General features: G+C 45.1%; 2 protein-coding genes across 2 annotated transcripts; both read right to left on the minus strand.

Moving 5' to 3' along the window:
* Positions 1-4516: 4516 nt before the first annotated feature.
* Positions 4517-4984, minus strand: LOC136469380 (uncharacterized). Its single transcript, XM_066467594.1, has one exon. It carries the CDS (start codon positions 4982-4984, stop codon positions 4517-4519), a length of 468 nt encoding a protein of 155 aa, XP_066323691.1.
* Positions 4985-6577: 1593 nt separating this feature from the next.
* Positions 6578-8044, minus strand: LOC136472573 (auxin-responsive protein IAA25-like). Its single transcript, XM_066470273.1, has 3 exons — positions 7230-8044; positions 6961-7114; positions 6578-6848 (listed from the first exon to the last, which is right to left on the minus strand). Exons 1-3 carry the CDS (start codon positions 7717-7719, stop codon positions 6785-6787), a joined length of 708 nt encoding a protein of 235 aa, XP_066326370.1. The 5' UTR covers positions 7720-8044; the 3' UTR covers positions 6578-6784.
* Between the last annotated feature and the right edge of the window lie 12374 nt (positions 8045-20418).

A 20418-nucleotide genomic window follows, 5' to 3' on the forward strand; every position in this document is an offset into this window, starting at 1 on the left:
CCTTGGTTCTTTGATGAAGTGATTTTGGTAAGGAAGCAAGTGATTGTGATAAAGATTGAGGAACCGTTTGGTATGGCTTCTTGGAGCAGATTGTCCACTCCTTAGCCAAATAGCCAAAATGCGCATAGATTTTGGTGAAGAGAAGACAAGAATTTTTTTTTTACACTGGCTAGTTTGGTAGGGCTCCCGTTTCTTATTCTTGAGCTTTAATTCTTGATATTGAGTGATTTTGATGGAAGAGCGGTTAGGAAGCAAATGAATTTGCTCCTGTGGCGATTCTCGTGGTGATTGAATGGGGAGTGATGGAGGAATAGAGTTTTTTTTTAAGCTCCCAGCTTATACGTATAGAGAAGTGATTCTTGTTAGATAATCCGTATGCAGTTTAGGCATTTGGTAGGGATCTACAGCAGGGGCACATCCACCAATACGCCGAGGTCTGGCAGCCGCCAGATCTCCCGGGCGGTGACCTGACTGCCAATGTGGCACAGCCTGGCCCTGGCCATGGCCGGTTTCTTGTATCTACGAGGAACAGTCGAACGGAGGAAGACAAAGCCGATATTTCTGCGTACGAGCAACTGGACCGCCCCTGGACCTATTTGGGCCGCGTACTGAGTCAAACTTAACTCAGACGGTCTGATGAGCACGTAAATCTAAAATAGATAATGAGAGATCTAAAATCAGCCTCCAACAAAATACCTATACAAGAGACCTATTTTGGGTTGCCTGAGAGGCACAACCCAAATATAGACATCCTCTCTCTTCGAAACACATTTGCAGAAAGGATTCTCTTTTGAGTCTTGTTGTAAGAGAAGATGCCAAATATGTATTGAACCATTTGCTTGTAGCGCTACCCAAAAGACGAATGAATCTGGTATTTTGGGTGTTGTTGTTGGAGATAGCCTCATGAAGCCCAAGTGGAAGATGAACAACCTCTGGCCTTTATGCAACGCTTCTCACTTCGCCGGTTCAGTTTGCCCGCTGTCCACCGATGGCCGACGCTCGACGCTAGTGGCTAGCGCGCGGTCTTCACCTCTTCGCTGCTAGGTCACTGCCTTAGTGGGAACAATTTTTTTCTCGATCACGCAAAAGGTCTGCATGTCTCTGTATTAAGGTAAAGAAAATGTTCGTTACAACACGCCTTAGCGGCGCCATAGGGGCCAATAAGTTTTACATAGATGTTCAGATCCTCTAGTGTACTGAAAACTATGCTATTACATTGGACAATAATCAACCTGAATTGCGGCGCTAGCTAGGAGGCCGATGCCCAGGCCACCGAGTGACGGCGGCGCCGCTTGCGCGCACCTATGTCGCCGTCCGGTGGGAATAACTCACGTAGCGCCTGGATATTGCTGGGGTCACCGCCGTAGATTTCTTCGTACGCCTTCAGGGCCGACGTCGACGGAGAAGACATCCCGCTGGTTAGTCCTAGACGCTTCAAGACAAGGTGCTCACCTCGTTTGGACGCCGGGATATGAGATATGCTCTGCGCCGCTATCCGCTTGCTCCTCTTGGGGAGCACGGGCGGTGTACGTCTGCCGTGGGTCGTATCATCTCCGGGCAGCTCTGGGAGTGGCAGCTACCTCAGTTTTGTGACTCGCTCGGTGAAGCGCTTGAGGCATATGTTGGCAGGGGTCGTCTCAAGAGATGGAGTGCGGTTGGCGGCGTCTATGGCAGCCATGACCGTCGCGTCTCTCGGGGTGGCAGCCCGGATCAGCACTGGGTCAGGGCGCGCCTCGGCATCCATGACGTCGGGTTGTCCCCCCACCCCCCGATGGCGGCGTGACCTATGGTGGCCCTTGCACTAGCGACGACAGAGGCAAGTCCACCGTCCACTAGGCAGTCTTCACCGAAGAACGAGTGTCCAGTAGTGATGCGTCCATCTCCTGAGAGATGGCCACCGGAGTAGTCGAGCACCTAGGCTTTGGTGCCCCTGCTAGGGGCTCACGACGAGCGAGGCGGCAAGCTCCTCCAACATTGGGTCGACCCATGCGGGAGGCCCCACGCACGGGCATAGCTCCAACGCCAGCGAATTTGGCTCGGAGAAGCAGCGTGCAGCGACGGCGACGGCAGTGGCAGCGGTGTTGATGTCGAAGTCGACCGGCACGCCCAGGCTGATGTCCCTCGCCGGCTTACTTCGGCGTCGCCGCCATCATCGACGCTAGGTTGTGTCGGTGCCCTCCGTGGCACCCTGCACGGCCCCGCCCGAGCCACCATAGGGCGCATGCTGGGAGGCCCGTCAGTTACCACCATGAGCGGAGTGGCGTGGCCAGTCGCCATCTTTTGTCGCCGACGTCACAGCATGCCTGGGCCGCTTGCAGTCCCTAGCGATTGTCACACCCCCAAATTTTTTGATTTTAGGTTGTGCATAGAAAACACTAAATAAAATGAATAATTTTAATATTTGGATAAAATTTATCAAGTTTAGTTTGAGCTAGCGCAAATTTAGTTATAAAAAATATATGAATTTTCAAAGTTTTCTAATTTTGACGGGCGTTTGGATGATATGATGTTTGCCTATGCATGGTGCTTGCTATGAGTAGAACGAGAAACATTTGTAAGCGTTGAAGATCAGAAGGTGTTGACCAGAAGCAGAAGTATGAGGGGGTTTGAGCAAGTGTATAAGGCAAGTATAGCATGTGATCTTTCTTGTTGTCCTGTACACCTTTAATCATTTAATTCATATTGCAATGTGTCTACCTTGACTATCACTAAGGATTTTTTAGTCTTTTATACTTGTACCTTGATACCTATGGGGCATTGTATTGGGTAGTATGATGCTAGTGCTCAACTAAAATCATGATCTTGTAACTTGACTAATGGTATATGCAATAAACACTAAAAGATGCTTTTTAGCAACATGGAACAAGGAGGCTAGAGCATTAGGCTATTTTTTTGTGCTCTAGATTACTCTCCCTAAGGACTTATCTATAAGTGATCATCTGGGACTTACAGTACAGCTGTGAGGGTTACATGGCTCTGACTTTAGCTCAGTATGAGAACCTTTTCTAGCTTGTTAATGGTTAGCTTTTTTAGCATAAAATGGCTTGCCGAATCGGATATAGTGCGGCATCTGTCCTCTTGTGTATAGGCTGCGTATCATTGTGCCATCGGGAAGGGGGGCTCTATATCTGTTTGCTAAGTGAATCTAATGACTCTAACTTGTTAGACGAACTTTTGAAAGGTTTCATATTGAACCCTGCCGACCTTCCTTGGAAGTGGGTCAAGAGATTAGCTACCTCGGACGAAAGGATAAATCACGACTCACAGTGAAAGTGTACAACCTCTGCAGAGTATAAAACTGGTATATCAATTGTGCTCATGGTCACGAGCGGCCTTAAAACATTTACGGAATAGATGATGAACAATGATGATACTGATAATGAAGATGTTCACTAATGATTACTATTTATGCTATTCATTATTCATGTTTACCTGATCATGTGTTTATATGGGCTTGTGAATAAACTTGTTGTCACCCTATTGCTAAAATCATAACTCATTAAAAGCTAATCGCAGTTAACCAGTGTCAGCCTTTTGAGCCTCATAAACCCTATATTATATTTGTTAAGTACGACATGTACTTACGCTTGCTTTATTTTTTAATTATTTAGATAAAAATCCCGTATGAGTACCAGATTGCTAGAGTTTGGAGGAACTAGACATGTGATCAACCAGCCGGTTGTCCCTGTAGAAGTGAGGGAAGTGGAGTCTTCATCTGAAGATCGGAGTTATCTTTCCGCTGTCTATATTCTGAGGTTGTATTTTTTATACTAATACGCTATGTAATATAGGCCTTATCTTATGATATTATTCTATTTATAACTATATGTAAAATTTAATTTTATAGGCTCACATATAGTATATATCTGATTTTGTTTTGATTTTGTTCTTAAAACCGAATGCACGTGGCAGTAGCCGTGGCAGCGCAAACAAGTGCGAGTACGAAAGGTGAAGCTCTGCGGGATCTTCCTAGCCTACGAAAGCTGCTTCTCAGCCGAGGTAGCTGGCGGTCTTGTTTGCTGCCGGGGGAGGATCTCCCACCACACATCAGCGTTGGGGCAGAGACCCGTCCACGGCGAGCCACTGGCGGGCAGGGACGCAGCCATTGACCAGCCGGACAGGCAGGCCGTGAACCAACTCAGGTCGTGGCCGGCGATGTGTATGCCAATGGCGCCGCCTCCCGTCGTCGCTGCCAAGCTTGCCCGCCTCGGCGCTAGCGCCACGTATGCCAATGACGACGATGGATCGCAGCGGAGCTCTCGCAGGCGGCGGTGATGCCATTCGCGTCTTTGGCTGTCGACGGGCAGCGTCGAGGTAGGAGATTGGGGAGGCACTGGATGACCGCTCTGCATCTGAGTCAGACCCATCGTCCGCCCAACGACGGTCCTAGAACGCCCCGCCGCGCTCTGCCGTGGGTGGAAGGGAGAGGCGAAGGGAGAGAGCGCGGACTGCGGGCTCGGAGGGGAGCCGCCCATGGCCGACTGCCGCGCCGGACCGACCTCCGGGCAGTGGTCGCCTACCCTAATGAGATCTGGACGAGGAAGACGTCGAGTGGATCTGGTCCAGTGGAGCAGCAGGTCGCCCTCGCCATGGCGGTTGCCGGCTTCGACAGCGGCGGAGCCCCGGAGGCCCCCGTGAGCGAGGACCCACCGGCGGGCCGCGTGCCCCGACACCCAGGTTCTCCGGGATGGCCAGGCACGTAGGGGGTTGGCTGCATCGGCGCTGCCGCCGAGCTCTCCAGCGGAGGGAGGTGGTGGGCCGGCCCATCTGTAACCGCCGGCGGGCTTGGCGCAGGCCCCGTGGCCGGTGGCGATGGCCGGGCGGCCATCCCGCAAGCACCACTGGAGCTGCCGTCCGCATCAACCTGCAGCTGCGGTGTGCACGGCAGGTGGAGACCGGACGCGACTGGAGGAGGGAGGAGAGTGGGGGAGGGAAGGGCCACCGGCGCCGGGTCGGCAGCCGCGCCGAACAGGGGTCGGCCCATCCTGATTGGAGCGGACCTGTGGCCGGAAACGGCGGCGGAGGAGGGGCTAGTGAGAGTAGTGGAGATAGAGAAGGAAAGGAAGGGGGAGGGGGCCGCCGGCGCCTGGGTGGCTGGCGGCGGCGGGGTGCTGGGCGCGGTCGCCAGGTGCGGTCCGCCCTAACGGGCCGAACCCCCCTTCCTGGTCAAACATTCTCTCATCATTCCCTTGGTGGGAACGGTGCTGGGCTGCTGATTCACGAGATTTCTCCCTTCTCCATGTCGCAGCTATTGGTGCTTTAATTGATAGTTTCATCTTTCAGTTACATATATGATCGATTAATTAGGAATGAAAAATCCTTTGCTCGTATAATTGGAACACCGCATTATTATCTCTTATCCTGTGTATGATTGCTCTGTCACACAAATTAGTTAGTATATAAAGTTCACCATAGGTGGATTTTTTTCTGGTTCCGTCACATTGTCCAGAGAATTTGCTCCAAAGAAGCTGGGGACAGAACTGGCTCTGCTCCTGATTCAATCTCTACCAGAATTATTCTAGAATCAATTTTCACTTGCTCTCCACCAAAATCAAGTAGAATCATTTTACCAGAGAATCAAGAGCACAGCTAGAGAATCTAGGAGTGGAGCTTTGCAAATAGGCCCTGAATAGGAAGCAATAAGAAGCGAGTTTCTTTTTATGTCCCGAAGTGAATGAAGAAGTGATTCTTGTCTGGTCCCCACCAGATTTTGTATAGATTTTTATTGTTTAGCTAAGGAGGAGTTATTCTGATGGAGAACCATTTCTCGATTAGAATCACTCCTCCTTAGCTAAAGTGGTTTAAAATTTAGTTGCTACCTTTTATGTCCCAATGTGAATGAAGAAGTGATTAACCGTGACCTTTGGACCGAGGCGGGTGGCTTCCTGCCTCGGCTAAGCATTTTTGCCCGTCTCGGTTAAATTTTCTATAGTAGTGTACACTTTAGACCATGAGATCCAAACATGTCTTAAGTTGGTACTCCGCCATCCTAAAATATAATATGTCATTCTCATTTTTTAATAAATCTATAAATCTCAAGTTTGATGAAATATATGGAAAAATATACTAACACATTTTTTTGGGACGATTTAGTAGTTCTCTTTTGTGTATCATCGGGTTATAGTGAACAAACAAAATTACTTGGGGAGTACAATGGACCTTTTTCCCTTGTAATTTGTATGTTTTGTTTGTCTAAATCTAAACAACTTTGCAGACTTATATCTAAATTAGACTTGATCAAACATCGTGTCGAGTCAAGTTTGGGTTAGGCCAATCTTTAGCTCGAGCCTGGCGGGCCAGGGCAGGCCAAGCTATCTCTTATGTGTTTTCTACTTTGTTTCAGGTTTTTTCAGGTTAGGTTAAGTCACCTGTCGAAAATCATGACTCAAACCCAACCTGATATACTGTCGGGTCGGGTCGTTTTTTCTTTCCCGAACGAGTTGGTTGGGTCGTGTGGCTCATAATCAAGTCTAACCTGGATACGTTTTATGACAACGCGGCCGGCGGTTTCATTTAGAACCATTAATAACTCATCATCATTAGCTAATTGATTAATAAGTCACCAAAGTCTGAGACATTAAGCAAAATTTCCTCTATATTAATATTAGATTAGAGATGCCTACTACGCAGTATATGAACTGATGCTGGACAGGATTACATAATTGAAGAAGGGAGGTAGTTAAACACTAGCATACACTGTTGCTATCTGCTTCGAGCTATGTAGAATAGAAATAAAAAGGCAGCTAGCAACGTCTCTCTTAGTCCTAGGCCCTAGCTAACTTAGCTAGATCTTCGTCTTCCTGGGGTCCTGTGCGATGTAGAGCCTCTTCACCGAAGCCATGAACAGCCTGCAACATCCATCATCCATGGTCCAAAGCTCAGCATCGACAATGACTCTCAAGTCAACTAACACACCTCTACCAGCGTACGTGCCAAAGAACAGGAACGACGACAACTTACTCCCACGGCACGTCGCCGACGAGCATCCGGTCGCCCTCGTTGTCCTCGTATAGAAGGATGTACGCCTTCTTGTTGCTCTTATTGCCCCCCTTCTTCGTCGGCTCCGGCTGCTCATCGTCGTCATCTTCTCTGCCAGCGATCCTCCACTGACCATCTGAAAAAGCAGGACAACACACAACATCCATCCATCCATCCATCCATCACAGTCACATCTCATGGTGATCGAGACATGCCCAAAGCAAGACGAGGGGTGCGTGCTCTGCCCTGACCTGACAGGAAGCCATGGAACATGGCCTGAAGCGCGCGCGACAGCGACGCGTAGCTGCGGTGTGCCTGCAGGTCCACCTTCCTCCCGACGGCGCAGCCCTCCATGTTGACCTTCACGAACATGGTGGTCGCCGGCGCCGGCCTCTGCTCGCCGGGCCTCACCTTGCTCGTCGGTTCCTCCACGGCCTTCGCTCCTGCCTGCAGGTGGCTCCTGCGGAACGCGCCCACCGGTGGCCATCCCACCGGCTGCGGAGGAGGCCGCTGGTGGTCTTGCTCCAGGGCTACCTTCTCTGCTTGCCTGGCAGCAAGGCTCCAGGGGTGCACTCCAACACCAAGCCATGGATCACTGCCGCAGCCGGCGCCATTGTCTGAAGAGATGCCCAGCCTGAGCTCAAGGCTGCTCATCAGGACACGACTTCCCTGCATCTTGCTGCACTCATCTCCCTGCTCCTGTTTCAGTTTCAGCCTTTGTGCAGCTGAAGAGCTCTTCATGGCCTCTGATGCCAAGCTGCAGCTCTAGCACATAACTTGGTGTGTGGTGTGTGGTGTGTGCAGAGCAGGTGAGTGTTTGTGGGAGAGGAGCTAGCTTGTGGCTCTTTATGGTGTTGAGGCAACTGTGATGGATGGATGAAACAATTAAAGGGCACAGAGATGATGAGAAAGAAAGCTAGGTGGCTTTGTGCTTGCTAAGTACTCCTAAAGTGAGCTAGTGGGGGACTAACAAAAAGTATATATGAACAATGAAATGATAAGCCATATATGTGCAAGTAAAACTCTAAAAAATATATGTAAAGAGTAACTCAGTCTGACCTTACATAAAGCCTAGTACTGAAAGAAAATTGATTTAAGGGAATGCATAAAGCCTAGTACTGAAAGAAATTTGCATTGATCAAGGCAATGCATTGCATGTCTGGAGCTCTGAACATGCATAGATCATAGACCTGCAGTTTCAAGGATCCAGTAGTACGGTAAGAAAATGAAATGAAACATGTATCAAGTTCATGTAACAATTTGGGGTCAAGTTTTGCCCCCTTTTTTTCTGAAACAAAGGCAGGATCTCTGCCCCGTTTGTTGATAGAAAAAGAGATCGAACTACATGCAGCATATTTTCAGTTGAAGCACAAGGGGGATTGTTGAAGCATGCAGAGGATAATCGCAATGCACGACACGTGCCCACATCAGTTCATGCAGCTTCATCAAGAGATTTGAGTGCGTCGCACTGATCGAGATGCATGCGAGTGGTTCAAGTGGATTGGCATCTCCTTATCGTTTGCAAGAGTTGCTTCTTGCTTGTATGGTTTTGTCTGACCTTTGTGTAGTGTGGGGGACACAGTGGCTAGCTACTGGAGCTCCAACTGAAAGTTCAGTCCACTCCACTTCGGTCTTTTTCCTGAAAGTGATGCTTGGAGCTATGCTTTTGCCTTGTCCTGCAGAAAATTTGGCAGGCACTTTTAGGTAACTGTAATAACAACTGGCCATGAACATGTGTCTCAAGATGCTTTCTTTCTTTTGGTCCATTGCATCATGTAGGGTTTCAGAGAGAGAGAGAGAGAGAGATAGATAGCCTGTTATTATTTCTGTGAGTGCAAGCTTATATATGCTTGTGAAAAATATTTTATCCCATTTCTGAAAAAATACATGCTATTTCAGAGTTTATCCAGCATTCCTGTTTGAGCTCCCAGCATAGTGAATGCCATTTTCTTGAAAAGAAAACCTTGAAACTAGAAGTCAGTCTTATATATATGCAGTGAAAAGTACTGACATAGATACTGATGTTATTGGCTTTGCACATAGTAATCTACCCGCAAGTGAAATATGCACTAGCTCCTTATGTATCAGTATACTTTTTAGACCAACAATCAGCATACTAGTCAACCAACAAGTGGTTCACAGCAGAGAACCAACAAAAGCCGCAACAGTTTCCAACCACTAGAACAATATCGCTTGTTGTGTGTCAAATTGAAAAGAATAGTTCTCATTACAAATAAATCTATTTTTTCTAACCGAATATTTATCCCTTTTTCCTGAGAGTCCTGATGACAATTTGCTAGGAAGTTATACATAAGTGTACACTGAACCTGAACATATCTCAAGAATCAAGACACTTATTACATTGTTTCACGGCATTATATATATAGACTTTTAAAGAGAGCTTGTGGACCTAAAATTATGTGCTCATTGCCCTGAGCTTACATCCCAAAATAATAAAAGAAACAGAGGAGCTCTGTTGTCAACAAAATTTGATTCCATAGGTACCATCTAAAGAGATGTTCCTTATTGTACTCCCACCATATATAGTGAATGTCATCTTCTTGAAAATAAAACTCCAAAATTAGAGCGTATTTCTTTCCATAATGGAAGAGTAGTAGTGATATAGATGTTTACGTTACCTGACATATACAAGTGGTGATCCAACTGCAAATCAACTGTGCACTAGTTCCTGCTGTGCCACACTTACCAAGCTACACATTCTGAGCTGCTAGTGTAGAGTAGAGTAGCTACCAGTACATTAGTCAGCCATGCAGTTCTTCATAATGTTTTAAATGAAGAAAAATTCAGGCCCGTTTAGTTGCCGGCCGAATTGGCGCCGCCTGAAATTCTCCGGCACTGTAGTGTACTGTAGCTTTTCGTTTGTACTTGGTAATAATTGTCCAATCGTTGACTAATTAGGCTCAAAACGTTCGTCTCGCAAAGTACAACCAAACTGTGCAATTAGTTTTTGATTTCGTCAACATTTAGTACTCCATGCATATACCGCAAGTTTGATGTGATGGGGAATCTTCTTTTTGTATAGTGCCAAAGTTTGCATTTTGGGGTAACTAAACAAGGGCTCATACTTAGATTAGATAGGCCAAAAGAAAGGCGCAATTCTTTATGCACATCAAAACGTTAGTGCTTATTGTCCACAATGAAAAGTGCATTTCTGGTTACAGCATTCCTTTATTCGACTACTTTAGGAATAAAGTCGGGGACATTTTACGGTTGTCAAAAAAACAGTAACTTACTTTGGGTAAAGTAATTTTGCACGGTTCTTGGGTTCTGCTCTACACGACAAGAATTTTCACCATAACAAAAAGAATCTGTACTACCTAGCTATGTTACATATAAACTGGACCGATCTACCTGAGAAGTGGGGTTATCTATTCTTAGTTGGTTTTGTGTACATGTAGAAGCAAGGCATAAGATCCATGATGCCTACATATGCCTCAAAATCCACATTTGAAAACAAAAGGTAGACCCCTAAGGATCGATCGAATCATACTATCACTTATAAAACCAAGAAAAAGGTAACTATTGCATTGTTCTTGATCCTCTCTATACAATGACAGCTCCTCACATGCCCATGTTATTAACATAATAATGTCGTCCAGCATCTATTCTTTACATGCATGTAACACAAGAAGCTTTACTAGAAAGCCACTCTACTTTTCACCAGTCAGCTTTATTACCACTTGCATATATGCATCTTCTTTATCAGGACATCATCTCTTGTATTGTATCAAGGAATATAAAGCACAATTAAACCTATAAGTAGGCCGCTAGCTATCTAGCCCTAAGTAAGTTCAATTCTACCATGATTGGCCCGCCTACTAATCGCGTATCATCATCGCTTGTTTACTCATCAAGCTAGCTAAGAGTACTATCCCATCCCATCAGAAAAATCATGATATATAGTATATAATGTTAGTTGATCTCCGGCCTATTGGACCCTTGTCTCTGCTCCCTGATCGGGAAAGCCCAACCCTAATATGGTTGGTAGGCCCCTATCGCACAGCACATATAAAAGAGAGGTGGGGATCATGGCTCGGGGAAAGAGGTTCAACGGAGCTGCCGTACCCACCGACAGAGTAAACCTAAACCAATCTAAAGCAGTGCTGCCAGCGACGGGAAGCTCCACCACACCGCCGCCGCCTCTGCAGGGTCACCACCGGGCCACTGGACATCGTCTCCACCACTACCCCGGAACTACCATGACATCGGCGTCCGTGGACCGAATGGTGGAGAAACACCTACCCCGGATCTACGGTTACACAGAAAGGTACACAACGATCCTAACATTGGTACCAGAGCCAGGTTACCAGTGTGTAACCCTAACCCTAATCGGGTAAAAGCAAAAATGAAAAGAGACCGGGGTGGCGGACGTCACTGACTACCGGTCACCACCGCCACCGCGCGGGGAAAAGTGCCACGCCGCCGTCCTCACCGGCGCACGGCAAGAGAAAAGAACCAATCAAATACAGTTCGGATCTGAGAAGAAAGAGGGTGTTCCCTAACCCTAACCCTAACTGGGTGAAAGAAAGAAGAAAAGAGAGGGATTCGGCCTAGAAGAGAAGAAAAGCCGAACCCTAAACCAGTGAAGACCCATGAGAAAGAAGAAGAGTGGGTTCGGATTTGGCTGAACCCTAAGAACTAACCCTAGAAAGAAAAGCAAGGACGGATGACACGGGGGCATACTCTAACCCTAACCCGCGCAAATAGCTCGGGGAAGATGAAGAAGAGGAAGGGCCCTCGGCACACGAACCCTAACCCACGAACCGATTCGGATGAACTCCGAAAAGAAAAGAAATCAAAGAAAAGAAAGGAAATCCAAAGAAAGAAGAACAGGGGTCGGAACCCGAACCCTAACCCTAGATCCCGATTCGGATGAACTCCAAAAAGAAAAGAAATCAAAAGAAGAGAAAAACCGAATCGGTCGAATCGAATTAGAAAAGAAACTCTAACCCTAACCCTAATCCCCACCTCCGGTTTGGAAAAGAGAAGATCAATCCAAATCGAAAAGAAGAAGGGGATGGGAAAGGAGAAAGGGAAGGGGGAACGGACCAACCTCGCCGTGCATCGGGAAAACCCTTCGCCGGCGCGGGAGAAGAAGGGCCAAGCCAGGGGGCAGCTGCTCGCCGGGCTCGCCAAGGGGGCGCCGTGGCCAGGCCGCTCGGCGGCGGCGTGCTCACCCGTTGGGGAGCACGTGCGCCGGCAAGGGGGCCGGCAACGGCGTCGTGGCCTCCTCGCTCCACCGCCTTCGCTCACTCTCGCTCGTTGCGTTGATCGGTACCTCGCTGTGGCTGAGAGAGAAAGAAAGAGGAGAGCGGTGACAGAGAGAGCGAAGAGAGAGAGAGCAAAGGAGCAAATGACCTAGGGTTTTTCGGGTCGGAGGCCACGGCCGCGTTTTTGTTCGCGCGAAATCGACGTGCAGCCGTCGATCTCCATCAGACGGCTCAGATCGAGCGGGCCAGCGATCGGCCCAGGCGGGCGCGCGCGGCCGCGCAGCTTTGGCGGCCCATGCCCAGGTTGTGGCCTGGGAGCCCCAGAGCGCGCGTCAAGGGAGATGGGCCGGGCCGTTTTCCCGGCTGGACTGAATGCACAGTAAGAAATGTTTTAGTTTTTTGTTTTTCTTTTTCCAGTAAATGTTTATTTCCTGGAAATTGATTAATGGCTTAAAGAAAATAGAAAAAGTAATTTTTCCCTGTGGGTAAAATTCAAGAAATTGAATTAATTTTCCGCTGCTAAAGAGAAATTGTTAATTCTCCAGTTAATTTTGAACCATCGTGATATTTAATTGGAGAAAAAGAAAGTTATTCCGCTGCTAAAGAAATTGTTGATTCTTCAGTTATTTTGAACCAATGTGGTATTTAATTGGAGAAAAAGAGATTTTGACATGATTATGATTTTGTTATTTTCTGACCAATGTTGTTAATAACAATATCATAATTTTAATAATTTATGCATTAATTCTATTTCTGCCCAACGGTGATGTAGAATTAGTGTATAAGAACAGTTATAAATGTTAATGATTTATGCATTAATTCTATTTCCGCCCAACGGTGATGTAGAATTAGTGTATACGAACAGTTGTATGTTTTGATTTTGACCAACGTTGGAATCAAGGCATGCAAATGGTGTTATTTTTATGTTAAGAAAAGGTTTGTCCTGGTTTTCATCTTGTCTAAGGTAAACTGGGTAGTCATCTCACTGTGTTCCACTGAGTCTGTGGCACCGGTGAGGGAGACAAACGAGGATGATGTCACTTGGGCAACTAAAGAGAGGAATTTTGAATCCCAAAAGATATCCTATGCCCTTGTGCATAGGAAGTGGGTCACTGCCAATAAGAAATGTTTGGCTGTGATAAAGAACATGATTGAGCCTAGAATTGTGGGCTCAATCCCAGTGTGTGACACGGTCACCGAGCACCTCAATAGCATAAAGAGTCAGTTCACTGACTCTTCAAAGACATATGCTACCTAGCTGATAAAGCAGCTGGTCACAGAGTGTTAATCTGAAAATGGTGGCATGAGAGAGCTCACGATGCGTTGTCAAAATTATGGCACTGTCGTTTAGGCCATATTTCGAGGGGGAGAATAGAAAGACAAGTTAAGAATGATATTCTTCCTCCATTAGAGCTCTCAGATTTAGAACAATGCAGAGAATGCATAAAAGGAAAGTGTGTAAAGAAAATTAAGAAAGATGCAAAACGAAGCGTAGGAATTTAACAGATTATTCACACAGACATCTGTGGTCAGTTTCCTGTAAAGAGTATGGATGGTTATGTTTCGTTCATAACATTCACAGATGATTACTCCCATTATAGCTACATTTATCCAATCAAAGAAAGAAAAGAAACATTGGATAAATTTAAGATATTTAAGGCAAAAGTTAAAAATCAACACAATTTAAAGATTAAGATAGTCAGGTCCGACCGTAGGGGAGTACTACGGTCGGCATACCCCATATGGCCAAATTTCTAGACCTTTTGTAAGGTTCTTATAGGAGAATGGCATAGTAGCCCAGTATTCTATACCGGGTGAACCTCAGCAGAATGGAATAGCTGAAAGACGAAATTGTACCCTGATGGATATGGTGCGTAGTATGATAAGTTACTCTACCTTACAGTTGAGCCTATGGATGGAGGCGTTAAAATCGTCATTCATATTCTCAATAAAGTACCAAGTAAGTCGGTGCCCAAAACACCGTTTGAGTTGTGGACAGGAAGAGTACCCTCACTAAACCACTTGAGTGTGTGGGGGAGCCCTGCTGAGGCTAAAGTATTTAACCCAAACATTGGGAAGTTAGATCCCAAAATAGTAAGTTTGCCATTTCATTGGCTACCCAGAAAAGTCAAAAGGTCTTCATTTCTACTGTCTAAACAGACATTCAAAGTTTGTGGAAATGAGACACGTTGTCTTCCTAGAGGATGAATTGATGAGGGGGAGCATGGTAGCTCGAGAAATTGACCTTGAAGTGAAGTGGGTGTATGCGCCCACTCTAATGATTCATGAGCCAATTTTCTCACTTCATGCTGTCGCTGCACCGACAGTGCAAGATACTATGGTGTCAACCCCTATTGTTATTCCACCTATGGCAACAATGGATGAAAATGAGGAACCTGTTCTTTAGGATCTTATAGAACCCATTGCCACACATGAGGGGGAGCAACAACAGCCTCAAATAGAAGATGTGTCAAATATAAAGGCCCCTAGAAGGTCTCAAAGAGTTAGAAAATCAGCTATTCCTGCTGATTATGAAGTGTACAACACTAAGGAATTTCAAATGAAGGATGATCCCACCTCATTTAAGAAGCCATGAGAAGTGATCATTCATCAAAGTGGCTTGAGGCCATGGAAGATGAAATGAAATCAATGAATGCCAATAAAGTTTGGGACTTGAAAATAATTCCTAAAGAAGCCAAAGCAGTAGGCTGTAAATGGGTCTACAAAATAAAACTTGACTCTCAAGGGAATATAAAGAGATATAAAGCGAGACTTGTGGCAAAAGACTTTACACAAAGAGAAGGGATTGATTACAATGAGACCTTTTCTCCAGTCTCATGTAAGGATTCCTTCAGAATCATAATGGCATTAGTGGCACATTACGATTTAGAATTACATCAGATAGATATAAAGACTTGGAGAAAAATGTTTACATGGCACAACCGAAAGGTTTTGTCATGGAAGGAAAAGAACGAATGGGATGCCGCCTAAAGAAATCTATTTATGGATTAAAACAAGCTTCAAGATAGTGGTACTTGAAGTTTGATAAGATAATAAAGAATCTTGGGTTTAAAGAGAATGTAGAGGACAATTGTGTCTATACAAAGTTTAAGAATAGGAAGTTTATCTTCCTTGTCCTGTATGTGGATGATATCTTACTTGCTAGTAGTGATGTTAGTCTACTACTGGAGACAAAGATGTTTTTGTCCTCAAAATTTGATATGAAAGATCTTGGTGAAGCTTCGTTCGTTCTAGGGATCGAGATTCACCGAGATAGAAGTAAAGGGGTATTAGGACTATCACAAAAGGCATACATAGAAAGATCTTAAAGAAATTCTGTATGCACAAATATAGTCCCTCACCTGCTCCTATAGTCAAGGGTGATAGATATGGGGATTTTAAATGCCCTAGGAACCAATATGAGATCGATCAAATGAAAGTGGTTCCATATGCTTCAGTTGTCGGAAGCTTACAATATGCTCAAGTATGGATGCGCCCTAACTTGGCTCTTGTTACCAGGTTTTACTTGGCAGATTCCAGAGCAATCATGGAAAGAAACACTAGAAATTGGTAAAGAAAGTCTTGCATTATTTGCAAGGAATGAAAGGCCTCATGATGACGTATAGAAGGTCTGATTCACTCCATATAGTGGGATGTTCAGATTCTGATTATGCGAGAGATGATAGAAAATCCACGTCTAGATATGTATTCACTCTCGCAAATGGGAGCTATTTCATGAAAAAGCTCAAAGCAAACCGTTGAAAGCTCTAGTTTGGTTTTGGTGAATTGATGAAACTCTAAGTGCTAACCTAGTTTATCAAGTGATCATGAGATAGGTAGCATACTCCAAGTTGCGAAGCAAACAAAGATCATAGCATGATGAAGATGATGCCATGGTGATGATCAAGTGCTTGGACTTGGAAAGAAGAAAGAGAAAAACAAAAAGCTCAAGGCAAAGGTATAAACCATAGGAGCTATTTTGTTTTAGTGATCAAGACACTTAGAGAGTGTGATCACATTTAGGTTTGATAGCCATACTATTAAGAGGGGTGAAACTCGTATCGAAATGCGGTTATCAAAGTGCCACTAGATGCTCTAACTCATTGCATATGCATTTAGTATCTAGTGGAAAACTAACACCCTTGAAAATGTTTGTGAAAATATGCTAACACATGTGCACAAGGTGATGCACTTGGTGGTTGGCACATTTGAGCAAGGGTGAAGAAGTTAGAGGTAAAATAGAGTTGGTCGCAAAGATGCTGGCGTCAGTCAACTGACCGGACGCTGGGTCGCTCAGCAACCGAACGCTAAAGGGTTGTGTCCGATCGTGTTGTCGGTCAGCACAGTAAGAAGTCACAGTGTGACCAGACGCTGGAAGGGTCCGGTCGAGCATGACCGGACGCGTCCGGTTGGCAAAAATCGGTTTTGGAACCTTACTGTAAACGACCGGACACTAGGTGTTCAACGTCCGGTCAACTCAGGCGCGGCGTCCGATCAAGACAGATGACCGTTGAAGTTGGGACACGTGGCTGACTACGAGCAACCGGACACTGTGGGATTAGCGTCCGATCAACTGACCGGAGCGTCCGGTCAGCCCGCGTTATGCCCAGTGAAGGGGTATAACGGCTCTATTTCGTGGAGGCTTCTATTTAAGCCCCATGGCCGGCTGTAGCTCACAACTTTTGGCCATTTGCATTGACATAGCAACCTTGTGAGCTTAGCCAAAGTCCTCCCACTCATCTCCATCATTGATTCTTCATCTTTGTGAGATTGGGAGAGAATCTAAGTGCATTGCTTGAGTGATTACATCTAGAGGCACTTGGTGTTCGTGTTTCGCTGCGGATTTCGCTTGTTACTCTTGGTGGTTGCCGCCACCTAGATGGCTTGGAGCATCGAAGATTGTCGAGCGAAGGTTGGTGATTGTCTCTGGCTCCGATCGTGGTGATTGTGAGGGGTTCTTAACCTTTTCCCGACGGAGAGCCAAAAGGTACTCTAGTAGATTGCTCGTGGCTTGTGTGATCCTCATCTTGTGTTGGTTGTGCGGCACCCTATTGAGGGTTTGGCGTGTGAAGCCAATTAGCGCGTGAACCTCCAAGTGAGTGAATCGCCACAATGAGGACTAGCTTGCCGGCAAGCAAGTGAACCTCGGTAAAAATTATTGTGTTTATCATTGATTCTGAGATGATTGGTCTTCATTGTTATTCATCCTTGTGATTGATTGGTTTCTTCATCTACATGGCGGTATAACCTTTTTGATAACTCTCTTTACTTTATCGCAAACTAGTTGACAAGCTTTTTAGTGTAGCTAGTTGTGAGAGCTTGCTTACTTGGTTGGTGTGGCTCTTTAGTTAGCCTTTGAGAGCACACTAACATGGGGTAGTGTCATAGCTTTTGTGTGAATCAACACTATCTAAACTAGAATTGTGGTAGGTGGCTTGCATTTTGAGTAGGCTAGCGCAACACTTGCTTCACCTCATAATTGTCTAACCATTTTGTTAAGTGTTGTTGTAGAAATTTTATTAGGCTATTCACCCCCCTCTAGCCATTAGGACCTTTCAACCGTCACTATATTGTCCACAATGTGTGACAATTGTTGCGTGTTATGAGGCAATGGGCAGTTGAACTGACTAAAGAAGTTCATACCCAGTTTGAAGGTGGTTGATGACATCTATAGACCACTTAAGTTATACTGCGATAATAATCCGGTAGTACAGTATGCTCACAACATAAGTCAAGTGGTGCTACCAAACACATTGACATAGAATACTATGTTGTGAAAGATAAAGTCCGGGATCAAGTCATAAGTCTTGAGCATATAAGTACAGAAAAGATGCTCACGGATCTGCTTACAAAAGGCTTACCACCCAACGTGTTCAGAGAACATGGTGTTTAGAGAACATGTAGCTAACATGGGGTAGTGTCATAGCTTTTGTGTGAATCGACACTATCTAAACTAGAATTGTGGTAGGTGGCTTGCATTTTGAGTAGGCTAGCGCAACACTTACTTTGCCTCATAATTGTCTAACCATTTTGTTAAGTGTTATTGTAGAAATTTTATTAGGCTATTCACCCTCCCTCAAGCCATTAGGACCTTTCAATTGATATCAGAGCCAAGGTCGCCGTGATTTGAGGCTTAACAACCTTCGGTGTAAAAATGGCTCAAATCAACAACACCAAGGAGCCACCCCAATTTGATGACTCAAATTATCCTTATTGGAAGGCTAAGATGACAACATATATCAAGTCAATCAATAGGAAGATTTGGAAGATGGTAGAAACAAAAATTGAGATTGAAGATGAAGATACTCCCACCGCCGCCGAAGAAATACTTCTCCAAAACAACAACATCGCTCTTAGTGCCATCCATGATGCTTTGGATGAGAGAACCTTTGAGCAAATCAAGAACATTGAGAGAGCTCATGAGGCTTGGAAGAGATTGGAGGAATCATTTGAGGGCACTCAAGCCATGAAGGGTGCAAAGGCATATATTCTCAAAGAGAAGTTTGCAAGCTTCAAGATGAAGGAGGATGAAAGTGTGCCGGACATGTTCCATCAGATGGAAGTGATTGTCAATGATCTCCAAGCACTTGGTAAGAAGATAGAGGACAAGGATTTCTCTAATAAGTTCTTGAGATGTTTACCCGCAAGATTTGGCATGTTGGTCACCTTGCTAGTAAGGACCGGGTTGGACACAATGACACCAAACCAAATCTTAGGAGATATTATGACCGATGATGCTTATAGAGATGATGATGAGAAGGAAGAAAAGAGGGAGAAGAAGGATGAGAAGAAGGATGACAAGAAGAAGAGCGTGGCATTCAAGGCCACATAATCCAAGGGCAAAGCCAAGCAAGAAACATCAAGTGAAGAAGATGATTCATAGAATGATGATGATGATGAGAAGATGGCTCTCTTTGTCAAGAGATTTGGCAAGTTCATGGTGAAGAAGGGCTATCGTGCTAGAAGAAAGAAGCCTTCATCCAAGAACAAAGAAGAGTCTAGAAGGTGCTTCAAGTGTGGAAGCAAAGATCATCTTATTGCTCAATGTCCATATAATAGCGATAATGATGATGACAACAAGAAGAACAAGAAGAAGGACAAAAAGGAAAAGAAAAAGAAGAAGGACAAGATGGCATTCAAGAAGAAGGGTGGTTCATATGTAGTCACTTGGGATAGTGATGCTTCCTCAAGTGATGATGATGATGATAGTGATGATAACAAGACCACCAAGAAGAAGGTTCTTGCAAGCATTGCTATCAATGAGAAGCCTTCTCTCTTCGAATTTTCATCATGCTTCATGGCTAAGGCTACTAAGGTACAATCTTGTGATGATGAAAGTGATGAAGAACATGATGATGAAAATAAACAAGAAAATGAAAATGATAGTGATAGTGACAATGATGAACCCACTAAAGATGAATTATTTGACATGCTAGAAGATGCTAAAGAACACTTTGACATCGAGAGAAGAGAATGCAAAAGCTTGCGTAAGGAACTAATAGCCCTTAAGCAAGCCTTTGATGAGCTCAATGCATCTCATGAGAGGCTAGAGGAAGCCAATGAGAAGCTTGACAAAGCTCACAAAAAGCTTAAAAAGGCTCATTCATCTTTGCTTGATGACCAAAATAAAAAGAAGCATGTTGAAACTTGTAATGTAGGTTTAACTTGTGATATAATTGATGAATCACTATCTATGCCTATAATTGTTGCTCCTACTAATCCTTCTTGTAGTACTTCCACTTCCTCTTCATCTAGTAGTGATGGTCTCACTTGTGATGCCTCACTAGTGGTTGAGAATGAGAATCTCAAGTAGGAGGTTAACAAGCTCACTCACACTTTGGCTAAGGCCTATGGTGGTGAGGACCGCTTGCTTATGTGCTTAGGTAGCTAAAGAGATTCTCTCTATAAAGAGGGATTGGGCTATACCCCTAAGAAAGGCAAGGCGGCCTTTGCTCCTTACAAGATTAGTTTTGTGAAGAACAATGGTCGGTTTTGCACTAGTTGCAAGCAAGTTGGTCATATAGAGCAAAAATGCGTGACCAAGAAAACACAAGCTAATGTATCTTTCATAAAGCTTGATTCATGCTATATGCTTACTAAGGGTACAAATGGTGTGAAGGCTAAGTTCATTGGTAAACCATGGATGGGCTCAAAGAAGAAAACCATTTGAATACCAAAGAGCTTAGTGACTAACCTTCAAGGACCCAAG

This window comes from Miscanthus floridulus, chromosome 8 (genome assembly GCF_019320115.1).
Source record: "Miscanthus floridulus cultivar M001 chromosome 8, ASM1932011v1, whole genome shotgun sequence".
Lineage (NCBI taxonomy): Eukaryota > Viridiplantae > Streptophyta > Magnoliopsida > Poales > Poaceae > Miscanthus > Miscanthus floridulus.

Bases quoted from the DNA above. Each gene is read 5' to 3' on its own strand.
- LOC136469380 (XM_066467594.1), bottom strand. From the start codon at position 4,984: ATGGGCCGACCCCTGTTCGGCGCGGCTGCCGACCCGGCGCCGGTGGCC.
- LOC136472573 (XM_066470273.1), bottom strand. From the start codon at position 7,719: ATGAAGAGCTCTTCAGCTGCACAAAGGCTGAAACTGAAACAGGAGCAG. The intron at 7,115-7,229 runs GTCAGGGCAGAG...CTGCTTTTTCAG, and splicing joins GTTCCATGGCTTCCTGTCAG to ATGGTCAGTGGAGGATCGCT. The intron at 6,849-6,960 runs GTAAGTTGTCGT...TGGATGTTGCAG, and splicing joins GTCGGCGACGTGCCGTGGGA to GCTGTTCATGGCTTCGGTGA.